At 33.1% G+C, this 11,678-nt stretch overlaps 1 protein-coding gene across 7 annotated transcripts in view; it reads left to right on the plus strand.

The window, feature by feature from the left end:
* The window catches only part of USP47 (ubiquitin specific peptidase 47), a 99,078-nt gene that overhangs the window by 85,476 nt on the left and 1,924 nt on the right, over positions 1 to 11,678 (plus strand). For 6 of the 7 annotated variants that reach the window (XM_059708921.1, XM_059708925.1, XM_059708923.1 and 3 more), the window contains 9 exons: positions 337 to 456; positions 2,226 to 3,000; positions 4,552 to 4,727; positions 5,063 to 5,143; positions 6,465 to 6,580; positions 6,939 to 7,057; positions 9,106 to 9,236; positions 11,081 to 11,128; positions 11,214 to 11,344. In XM_059708921.1, the coding sequence (XP_059564904.1) occupies positions 337 to 456; positions 2,226 to 3,000; positions 4,552 to 4,727; positions 5,063 to 5,143; positions 6,465 to 6,580; positions 6,939 to 7,057; positions 9,106 to 9,236; positions 11,081 to 11,128; positions 11,214 to 11,344 (1,697 nt within the window). The remainder of the gene's footprint in view (positions 1 to 336; positions 457 to 2,225; positions 3,001 to 4,551; positions 4,728 to 5,062; positions 5,144 to 6,464; positions 6,581 to 6,938; positions 7,058 to 9,105; positions 9,237 to 11,080; positions 11,129 to 11,213; positions 11,345 to 11,678) is intronic. The other variant, XM_059708924.1, reaches the window with a different exon arrangement.

Consider the following 11,678-nt stretch of genomic DNA (forward strand, 5'->3'; position numbering starts at 1 on the left):
AAAGAGTCAGTTATTTTATTTCTTGGGATTCAATTTTCTTTATTTACTTTGTGAGTTTGAGAGGAATAGAATTTTTAGTGAAAAATCATTAACCTTTAAAATAGTTTCAGAACATGCATTTATAAGGTATCCTTTGTTCTCCTAATTTATAGACTAAGTAATGGATGAGACTAGTAATTTTCCATAGATTCTTTTAAAAGATGTTAATATCTACCAAGATTATTTTTCTCTTAATTTTCTTTCTGCTGTTTTTAAGAACTCAGCATTGTCTTGTTTTCTCATATTTCTAAGTTAAGCAGAAAGAGTATTTTTTAAATTAAATTGCTTTCATTATAGGCTATCCATTTACCTGCTGAAACAATGAGAATAGTGCTGGAACGCTGCTACAATGATTTGCGTCTTCTCACTGTGCCTAGTAAAACCCTGAAGGCCGAAGGTTTTTTTAGAAGTAACAAGGTATCTCTTATTTTTTCATTATTATTTTTTATGCTGGTAATAGCAAATGAAATTAAGTTTTAATATTATAAGCTCAACCTCTAGTGATATCCTTTGTAGTCAGATTTGACTTCTTTCTGTCCTTTGAATTAGTCTTGCTGATTCTTCTTTTTGCCTTGATCATGAGCTTCGCCCACCTGGAATGTTCTTTCTCTTCTCTCTACATTTTTTCAAGCCCCCGATTAGTTCTTCCTCTTTGATGAAGCCTTCATGACTATTTTTGTCCACAATGATTATGTCCTCTGAATTTTATTCATTCTTGAGCTTCTCCCATAAAGTAGTACGTACTTCATTGTGAAAGTCAGAGGCATGCCTAGTAGAGAGAAAATTATCATATTGGCTTCACTCTTTGCTTACTCATTTATCTCTGTTAAAAATGAGAAAGTTCATATTGATGCTTTTGTTTTATCTCTTGATGTCACTATGCATTTCATTATTTATCATTTTTCCTATGTATTTGTTTCTAACGCCATTGGTTTCCTCTGGATAAATTGTATTCAAGTTTCCTTGTTTGTCATTTTCATTTATCACCTTTTTCAGGCTCATTTTTCTTGATTTTTTATCTCATTTAACCATTTTTAGTATTATTGATTAACCCAATTGTAATTTTTATTTACCTGTATTTTCTTTTAATACTTTTGTGTGGTGTATTTGTGTGTAACATTAAAAGTTCTAATCCACCTTAATATTGGTTTAGGGTAAGGAGTGGGAGAGATCTATTTTTCTTTTCTTTAAATGATTAACTGATGTGTAACATTTATTGAATAATAGTTATATTTTTATGCAAAACTCAAAACACTATTCATAATTGCCAATTTATATATGTGCATTTTGTTTTCTAAGCTTTACTATGGAAAATTTCAAGCATACATAAAAGTAGAGAGAATAGTGTAATGAACCCCAGGTACTCATCACCTAGCTTCTATAATTATCAATTTTCATTTCATCTATATTCAACTACCTACTTTTTCCAGATTATTTAAAAAATATCCCTAGCATCGTATCATTTCATCTAAGTAATCCAAACATATATCTTTAAAAGATGAGAACTCTTTTTAAAAACATAACTATATTTACATTATTACACCTAAAAAATTAACAGAAATGTCTTCTTATCAACCAATATATATCTAGTAAGTATTCAAATTTCCCTGATTATCTTATAGCAGTTTTTTTTCCATAGGATTTGTCTGTTCAAATCAGGATTCAAATAAAGTCCATAATATCTCTCTCAAGTCTATTTTAATCTAAAGATTTCCCTGTATATTTTTTTATTGTTTCCTTGCAATTAATTTGCTATAGAATCAAATCATTTGTCGATTAGATTTTTTTTCTATAATCTGGATTTTGGCCTTGCATTCCCAAGATAGCTTTATACATGTTCCTCTATCTATATTCATGCTAAGCTTTGATTTCCTAAAGAGCAAGATATGGATACAGAAATTTCCTGAAAATGGACAACCCAATAAATAAGATACCTGCATTTGTGTGTCCATCTCTTATCTTAGCACAGTTTTATAGCTAATTGTAAATACATATGAACAATATTTATTTTGTATAATCCCAAAAACCATGCATATGTCTTTTAGAAGCATTATCATCCCAAAATGTATCACTTATTATGTATGCACTGTCTGGTATTGACATGATATGATGAATGAGAATGTCACTAAAATTAATGATGCATTATAACTAATGATGCAGTATAACTCTTTTGACTTAATATTTAGGTGTTTGTTGAAAGTTCTGAAACTTTGGATTACCAGATGGCCTTTACCGATTCTCATTTGTGGAAACTCCTGGATCGGCATGCAAATACAATCAGATTATTTGTTTTGCTACCTGAGCAATCCCCAGGATCTTATTCCAAAAGGACAGCATACCAGAAAGCGGGGGGTGATTCTGGTAATGTGGATGATGATTGTGAAAGAGTCAAAGGACCTGTGGGGAACCTAAAGTCTGTGGAAGCTATTCTAGAAGAAAGCACTGAGAAACTCAAAAGCTTGTCACTGCAGCAGCAGCAAGATGGAGATAATGGGGACAGCAGCAAAAGTACTGAGACAAGTGACTTTGAAAACATTGAATCACCTCTTAATGAGAGAGACTCTACATCGGTGGATAATAGAGAACTCGAACAGCATCTTCAGACGTCTGATCCTGAAAATTTTCAGTCTGAAGAACGATCAGACTCGGATGTGAATAATGACCGGAGTACAAGTTCAGTGGACAGTGATATTCTTAGCTCTAGTCATAGCAGTGACACTTTGTGCAATGCAGATAATGCTCAAATCCCTTTGGCTAATGGACTTGACACTCATAGCATCACGAGTAGTAGAAGAACTAAAGCAAATGAAGGAAAAAAAGAGACATGGGATACAGCAGAAGAAGACTCTGGAACTGATAGTGAATATGACGAAAGTGGCAAGAGTAGGGGAGAAATACAGTACATGTATTTCAAAGCAGAACCGTATGCTACAGATGAAGGTTCTGGGGAAGGACATAAATGTATGTACTTAAAAAGGAAAAAGATCCTTTAAACAGTATCAATTTATACTCTGTATTTAAACTTTTAGTTTAAAAAATTAGCTAAGAGTTAGGTACTTTGTTCTAAGACCACCTGTAACTTCCTGGATTATAAGACTATTCCTATGACCTTAGTTTTCACTTTCGATGCAGTTATAGTGAATAGGGAACAGCATTCTTAGACCTGTGAAACACATTAGACCTTTGACAGTAATGATGTCAGAACTCTGGTTAAGATGTTATTTTTAAAAAAGAGTATTTTAAAAGGGAAATAATTATAAAAATACTAAATAAAGCATTATGAAATAGTTTACAAAGTAAATAATATACAAAAAAATTAAAAGGACACTTTAAAAAATGCTTTACTCAAATGTACTCAATGCCCAGAAAAATTTTTGTTTCTCTTCCCTTTCCTCCATCCCCCAATGCAAACAACTCCCTTCCAACACCCTAAAAAGTACATAACTAATTGAAAAAGTCAGAGAAAGGATAGGTGCTTTTGTTTTTTTAACTAAGTAGGTCCAAATAGCACTGGAAACATGACATTTACACATACAACTTGCAGAAACCGAAGTGAGAAAATGTGAATTGGTGGACTTAAATGGAGACAGAGAAACTCTATTATAATAATGCTTTAAATTTCTATGGAGTTTTTTTTTTCTCTCGTAAGGCTCATTGACTTACATTATCTCATTTAGTTCTTACTAGCTGCATAAAATTGATGTAGATGCTTTTCACCGATGAGGAAACTGGCTCAAATAGGTTAAATAGTTTGCCTGAAGTCACAGAGCTAGTAGGTCACACTACTGGGATCAAACTCGGGTTTTCTGATTGTAGGCCTAGTGTGTCTTCTACCACCTCATAACTACTACCACTGCTCCTTACTTTCCTCATGTCATAGTAAAAAAATTAGCCAGTAGCTACTGTGCTTTTTTACCATTTTCAACCCTGCAAGAGCATTGGAGAAATTAAAACTAGTTTCTCTTTAGGCAAAGGTTAGAAATTGTGGGGAAGCACGGGAGAGGCAGTTACTATATATGTGGCACTGTGCTCAAAGCATGATAACGATACTACCTCATTGAATTCACTGTAAAGCTATGAGGTAGGTACTATTATCATCTATTATTATCTTTATTTTTCAAATGAAGAAATGGTGGTACGAAGGCTGACAGCTTGCTCCATATCAGGGAAGCAGAAGAGATAGGGTTGGAACCCAGCCAGAGCCCACACTTTACTGTGTAGATCTAGAAATATGTCTATTTGGAAAGAATTCCTGGACATGTGTGTTTAATTCAACAGCTGAAATAAGCACTTAAATATATCAGAACATTTAAAGCTGTCAGATTAACCTATCATATACTCAGTGTCCATGTATTTTATCCATCTAATGTTTTATATTAGCTAAAAGTCAAATAATTGAAAAGTGTGCTTTTTCCTGCTTACAGTACAATAAAAAGTATACGATCTGTTCTATTTGTAACCTGAGAGGTTACTTTTACAATTTTGTTTATGTTTTGTTTTTTGTGTGCTTAGGGTTGATGGTGCATGTTGATAAAAGAATTACCCTGGCTGCTTTCAAACAACATTTAGAGCCCTTTGTTGGAGTTTTGTCCTCTCACTTCAAGGTCTTTCGAGTATATGCCAGCAATCAAGAGTTTGAGAGCGTTCGACTGAATGAGACACTTTCATCATTTTCAGAGGACAATAAGGTTGATTAAAATAATTTTCAATAATAAGAGTATTGTAAATGATAGAAAAGAAAACATCTTGTACTACATCCAAGTAAGGTGAACTAGACACCCTAAATGGATAATTTGATGTTTAGTGGTTATTTGTTGTTGGGTGCTTTTTCGTTCATCCTTTAAATGTTAAATATTAGCTGTGTCAGTTAATGTTCTAGGTGCTGGGGAATCAGACGTAAAAGATATATCTGTTCTCAGAGCCCATTATCTAGAGAATTTGGGAAAACAAGCTAAACAGTGGGTGAGAATGGATTGTTTGTTCTGCTGAGAAAGTACATCTAAAACATGTTTTTAATTTATAGATTACAATTAGACTGGGGAGAGCACTTAAAAAAGGAGAATACAGAGTTAAAGTGTACCAGCTCCTGGTCAATGAACAAGAGGTAAGTAATACCCTTAAGAGCAAGATAGGTCACTTTTATTAGTTATTAAAAACATACAATGCAGAAATTTTATTACTAGTCATTTCTTTTTATCTCTTTAAAGCAGAAGCGGGCAGACTTTTTCTAGGATGTCTTTTAGTTGTGCAGGCCATACTGCCTCTGTCATAGCTACTCAGTTCTGCCATTGTAGCACGAAAGCAGACATAGAATATATGTAAAACTAATGCAAGTGGCTCTGTCCCACTAATATTTTTTTTATAAAAGCAGGCAGGGGATGAATGTTGCTGTCAGGTCATTTTTTGTTGTGCCTCTGCTCTAAAGTGTTGCTACGAACGTTGGAGTGAGGCAAAAATTTCCTGCTTTTCAAAGGGTATTTTGTTTTCTGGGAATGCTTGTATAATGCTACTGGTGGATAGCACTTTACCTGTAGAGTTTATAGGTTCTTTTTGTGTTCAGAGCATCATTTTATATTTAACAAGCATTTATCTAGTGTTTATTATGCACTCTAAGGGCTTACAAGTATTAACAAGTATTAAATCTTTTAAGTCTATAACTACTATATGTTATTCCCGTTTTATAGATGAAGAAACCGAGGCAGAGAAGTTGAGTAACTTGACAAAGTCATACAACTTGCAAATGGTGGATTAAGGTTCTAACCAGGCCATGTTTTTAGGGAGTAATCAATAAAATATTTTAGTTCCTATAATACATAACCAGAAAAATAAGGCAAAGATCCTATTTTCATGTTTATATCTTATTGGGGACCTAGACAAATGTGAAAAATACATAAGAGGATAAATTTTTCATGAAATAACTTTATTCATTCAACAAACATTTTATTGGGCACCAACCATATCTCTTACATGTGATCCATTACAATCATTTTGACTTTATATGTTTCTTCCAAGTTCGGGTCTTGTGGATATTATGTCTCTTTTGAGACAATGAATGAATGTTACTTGGAGAATTAGTATGTATTTCTCTTATTTTAGTGCATAAAGTGATTCTTTTTATATTCAAAATTATCATCACTTTAATACAAAAAGGGAAATATGAATTTGTTATCTTAATCTTTACAGTGACTTAGTGAGGAAGATACTGTCCCCAGTTTTATAGATGAGAACTCTGAGACACAGGAATATTAAGTAAATTTACTCAAGATAACTAAGTTAATAACTAGTGGAGCCAAGATTTGAACCTAGGAAGATATCTTAGACACCTAAACTGAGGCCCATAATTGTCACAGTATAAAGTGCAAATAAAATGTCTTGTTAATCTTATTTTAATGTATAGCTCAAGCTCTAATTATTTATGTTTCTAGCCATGCAAGTTTCTGCTAGATGCTGTGTTTGCTAAAGGAATGACTGTACGGCAATCAAAAGAGGAATTAATTCCTCAACTCAGGGAGCAATGTGGTTTAGAGCTCAGTATTGACAGGTAAAGTAAAAACACAGTGTCATTAGTGACTTGAAGAAAGAATGTGTGTCAGATTATATGGATTGGTGTGATTTTCTAAAATTAGAAGAATTAAAAATTCCTATAGTATTCAGAATTTTAGCACTGCAAATTAGTTTAATAGAACTAAGCAAAAGTGCTAGAGTTGTATTTAAATTTCCTTTGTAGAATACTACTAAATCTGAAGTATTGGGACCATTTTATTTTATTTTCCCCAAATTTTAATAAATAACCATTTGACTTAAGCATAATTAATTTTCCTTGATGTCAGATTTATGTCATTTTTTTAAATTAAGAATTTCAAATTATAGTCCTTTAAAATGTCATATCACATTTGTAGGTTTCGTCTAAGGAAAAAAACATGGAAGAATCCTGGCACTGTCTTTTTGGATTACCATATATATGAAGAAGATATTAATATTTCCAGCAACTGGGAGGTTTTTCTTGAAGTTCTTGATGGTATTACCAATATTTTTGTGGGAGGAAAATAACTTGTAAATGCTCTATAATTAATAGAAGGCTATAGATAGTTTTTTTAATCAAATAATGAGTTTCTTCTATCTTTTCTCTAGCTCTCGTTTGCCTTTAAATGTTCCCTTTGTGCTCTGATTTTTTAAAATATTCCTTCTTACAGGGAAGTTGCAATTTCAAGATTGTATTTTTGGTACTTTTTATAGAAAATTTTTAAAATATTTTCTTAGTCATGTTTGTTAGTTTCTTTTTTCGTTATGGCTTATTTTGTTTTGATAATTCATCAGAGATTTAGAGAAAAATGATCTGTTTCCTAGGCTTTCTTAATAAAGTACCACAAAGGGGTGGTTTAAACAACAGAAATGTACTGCCTCCCAGTTTTGGAGGCTGGAAGTCCGAGATCAAGGTGTCGGTAGCGTTGGTTCCTTCTGAGGGCGAATTTGTTCCATGCTCCTTTCCTAGCTTATGGCGATTTGCTGGCAGTCTTTGGTGCTCCTTGCCTTGTAGATGTATCATCCTAATCTCTGCCTTCATCTTCACATGATGTTCTCCCTGTGGGCTTATTTATTTCTACCAAAATTTCCCTATAGTATAAAGACACTAGTCACTTTAAGGCTTACACTAATGATCTGATTTTAACTTGATTACCTCTGTAATGACCCTATTTCCAAATAAGGTCACATTCTGAGATACTGGGGTATTAAGACTTCACTAAGTATTTGGGAGGGGGGCCAATTCAATCCATAACAGTTACCTAGAGGAGGTACTTATGTTTGTCATACCTCCTGATGTTATCAACATTGGTATATTTATTTTTCAGAGGAAGTAGTGGGAGGAAAGTTGGCTTTTAGGAGATTATATCAAGAGAAGCAACGGGTTTTCCATATATAGTCTTTTGTGACTTTGCTGTCACTTAGAAAGATTTTAATTTTCTTTGTTTTCCCATAGAAATTAAAATATAAGTTCTGAATGTTTCTATATATGATTGTGATAGTTTTCAGAAGGCTCAGTAATACTAACACTTCACCTATTTCAGGTCTAATTTGGTTTAAATTTTAATGGTTGAAATTTTGATTAAATGACAAGTTATGGGGAGATCAGGAAAAATCAGGATACTGTATGCTGATGCGTGTAAGGAAGTGTTTCAGGATGTTATTTCTTCTCTGAGTGTCTGAGGCCTGAGAGAATAATTACCGTGTCTGGGTAGGCCAGGAAGAGATCATAAAGAATGCAAAAGTCACCCTTCCTAAGAAGGATTGATTATGTATTAGCAAAGATGGGTTAGCCAGAAAATGTTACTGAATGGTGGGTGCCTGCATCAGTATCATTCCAATATATATTTTAGCATCAAATAGTTGGGTAAGAAGTAAGTCGTAGAATTAAATCTAAGAAGCATTTATTAACCTGTAATTTTCCAGGCATTGCTAATTCTTGGTGCTACAAAAATGAATAAGCAACTAGTTGGCCTTCCAGATGTACATAGTCTGTGGGTGAACCAGAACTTGAAACCTATAATTCCAAAATGATAGGTACTAAGGACCAAATCAATACAATTTGTTCTTATATGTACCAGAGGGAAAGGTAACAATTGAGCTGGGTTTTGAGAAAACAGTAAATTTTGGGGGTATAAATTTAAAGAGAAGAAGTAATGACAGCTTGAGTAAATAAAGGAGGTAGAGTGAAGATGATGTGATTACGATTTTAGATTGTGGATAGTAGCCAATAGAGAAGCAAAGATCGGAGAACCAGAGAAGAGAGTAATTGGTAGAGCAGTGCTTAGCAGGAGTCAGGAGAGAATGGGATTAGGAATACTGGTGGAAGCAGAGCTTGCAGAAGAGTTAGGAGTTATCTTCTGAGACTGGAGGGGAGAGTAAATATTTCATTCTCAAACACTCCTGGGGATAATTGGTTTCTTATATGCCCACTTTGTAAGAGGAACACTTGAAGTAAATCCTTTTGTTTAGTCAGGGATAGGAAAAGTCGAATTAGAAACTCTAGAGAAAACACTGTGCTAGCCTAATCTTGTATGTTCATAGGGGTGGAGAAGATGAAATCCATGTCACAGCTTGCAGTTCTGTCAAGACGGTGGCGGCCCTCTGAGATGAAGTTGGATCCCTTCCAGGAGGTTGTGTTGGAAAGCAGTAGTGTTGATGAGTTGCGAGAGAAGGTAAGTTCATTTTTAACAAAATGAGCTATATACATTTTGTATTTTTCTCTATATTGCCTAAGAGGTATCCTAGGAAGTGAGTGCCAGATACTGACACAGCAACCTTTCTTTCTTTGTCTCTGTCACATTTTATGACACCTTGAATCACACATTCTAGTTGTTTCTTAAGGCTCTTGATGCCTTGAAAAATAACATTGGCTTCTGGCCATTCAGAAATGGACCCTCACTTTCTGTTATTTCGATCAACTTTCTCCTAAGTCAGTGGTTCTCAATCTTCTGGCCCTTTAAATACAGTTCCTCATGTTGTGACCCAACCATAAAATTATTTTCGTTGCTACTTCATAACTGTAATGTTGCTACCGTTATGAATCGTAATGTAAATAAAGAAAAGGAAAGAAAAAGAAGAGGGAGGTAAAATTTGGTAGAGAATCTAAATGAAAGTCTCTTTTGAATGTATTTTATTTTATTTATTTTTATATATATAGTTTTATTGATTTCAGAGAGGGAGAGAGAGATAGAAACATCAATGATGAAAGAGAATCATTGATTGGCTGCCTCCTGCACACCCCATACTGGGGATCAAGCCTGCAATCCAGGCATCTGCCCTGACTGGGAATTGAACTGTGACCTTCTAGTTCACAGGTTGATGCTCAACCAGAGTCATGCCGGCCAGGCTGAATTTTTTATTTTAAAGGCAAGAGTTCTAAGGATCTCTGGGAAAAGAGTGGAATTATTTAGAAGCAATATTAGGACAACTGGCATTTGGGGGAAAAAATTATTTTGATACTTTACACTAAACACAAAAATAAATCATAAATGTATTAAATTTATATTAAAAAGTTAATAAAGTGATAAATATACCAGATGAAAATATTTTTATAATCCTGGAGAGGGAAAGATATTTGTAAGCATAATACAAAAAGCTAAAAAAAAAAAAAAAAAAAAAAAAGATATATAAAAGTTAAATCTTCTGCACAGCCAAAAAAAATTTTTTAAACAACTGATAAAGTTAAAAAATAAGAAAGGAAAAAAATATTTGAAACATAATATATGAAACATTATGTCCGTAATTTATAAGGAGCTCACTACATCAGTAAGAAATAGATGAATAATCTAATTTTAAAATGGCAAAGTACATGAATAGGCAGTTTGTTGAAGAAATACAAGTTAAAACAACAGCATTTTTACTTCTTATAATTGATGAAAATTTAGAAAGTCGGTGAATACCTAAAGTCATCAAGGTAACAGGAAATATTGTACACCTTTGCTAAGTGGTTAAATTGACATAATTTTTTTCATGGTTCAGTTGGGCATGATCAACATTCCACATATGCAGTTCCACATCTAAGAACTCAGTTCAAAAATATTTGTAGAAATAGGTCAGGATATTCATGGAAGTGTATAGCAGTGTAACTGGGAAAAATTTAAAATAGGCTCAATGACCACGTCAGTTGGAAATAAAATAGTTCAACAGTTGACGAGAATGTGATTACTGCATATCCTATTCTTATAATAGAATAATTGTTCTTATAAAATAAATGTATTGTATAGGTATGTTTTATAAGTAAAGTTTTCCGTATTAGAAATTTTTTCATATAGTTTATATATGCTAAGGAAAAGGCCTAGAAGGAATATACTAAATTTATATTTCTAGGACATGGCATTTGCAGAGCAGATAGACAAAATAATTTCACTTTCTCCTTTTTTTCTAATTTTTTTATATCAAATGTATATTACTTTTTTGAAAAAAATCCAGCTATTTCTATGTTTGTTGGATGAAGGAAAATAACTTTTTAAAGTAAATTTATATTTTAAATTAACTCATATGATGTTTTCTTTTATAGCTTTGTGAAATCAGTGGAATTCCTCTGGAAGATATTGAATTTGCCAAGGTAAAGCCCTGCGAATGCTTGCATTGGGTGACTGGTTGGCATTAAACATGGCTAATGGCCTGGTTTGTTCCTTCATTCTCCTTAGGGTAGAGGAACCTTTCCCTGCGATATTTCTGTCCTTGATATTCATCAGGATTTGGATTGGAATCCTAAAGTTTCTACCCTGAATGTCTGGCCTCTTTATATCTGCGATGATGGTGCAGTCATATTTTATAGGTAACATGCACAATGTTTTTGTTATTTCTAGTGATATAACGTTTTTGTTTTGCATAAATGTCATTTATAGAAATATAATGAGAGAGCCACACATTTCATTTTTGAAATTTTTCTAGTTGCCATATTTTAAAAATAAAAAGAAACAGATGAAATTAATTTTAATAAAATATTTTTAACCCTGTATGTCCAAAATACTATGATTACAACATGTGATCAATATTAAAAAGTCATTTGTGAGATATTTTACGCTGTTTTCTTATAGTAAGTCTTAGAAATACTGTGTATATGCTATACTTCCCGCACATTTTAATTTTGATCAGGCTTATCTACAAGC

The sequence above is a fragment of the Myotis daubentonii genome, chromosome 9, assembly GCF_963259705.1.
Source record: "Myotis daubentonii chromosome 9, mMyoDau2.1, whole genome shotgun sequence".
NCBI classification, from domain to species: Eukaryota; Metazoa; Chordata; class Mammalia; order Chiroptera; family Vespertilionidae; genus Myotis; species Myotis daubentonii.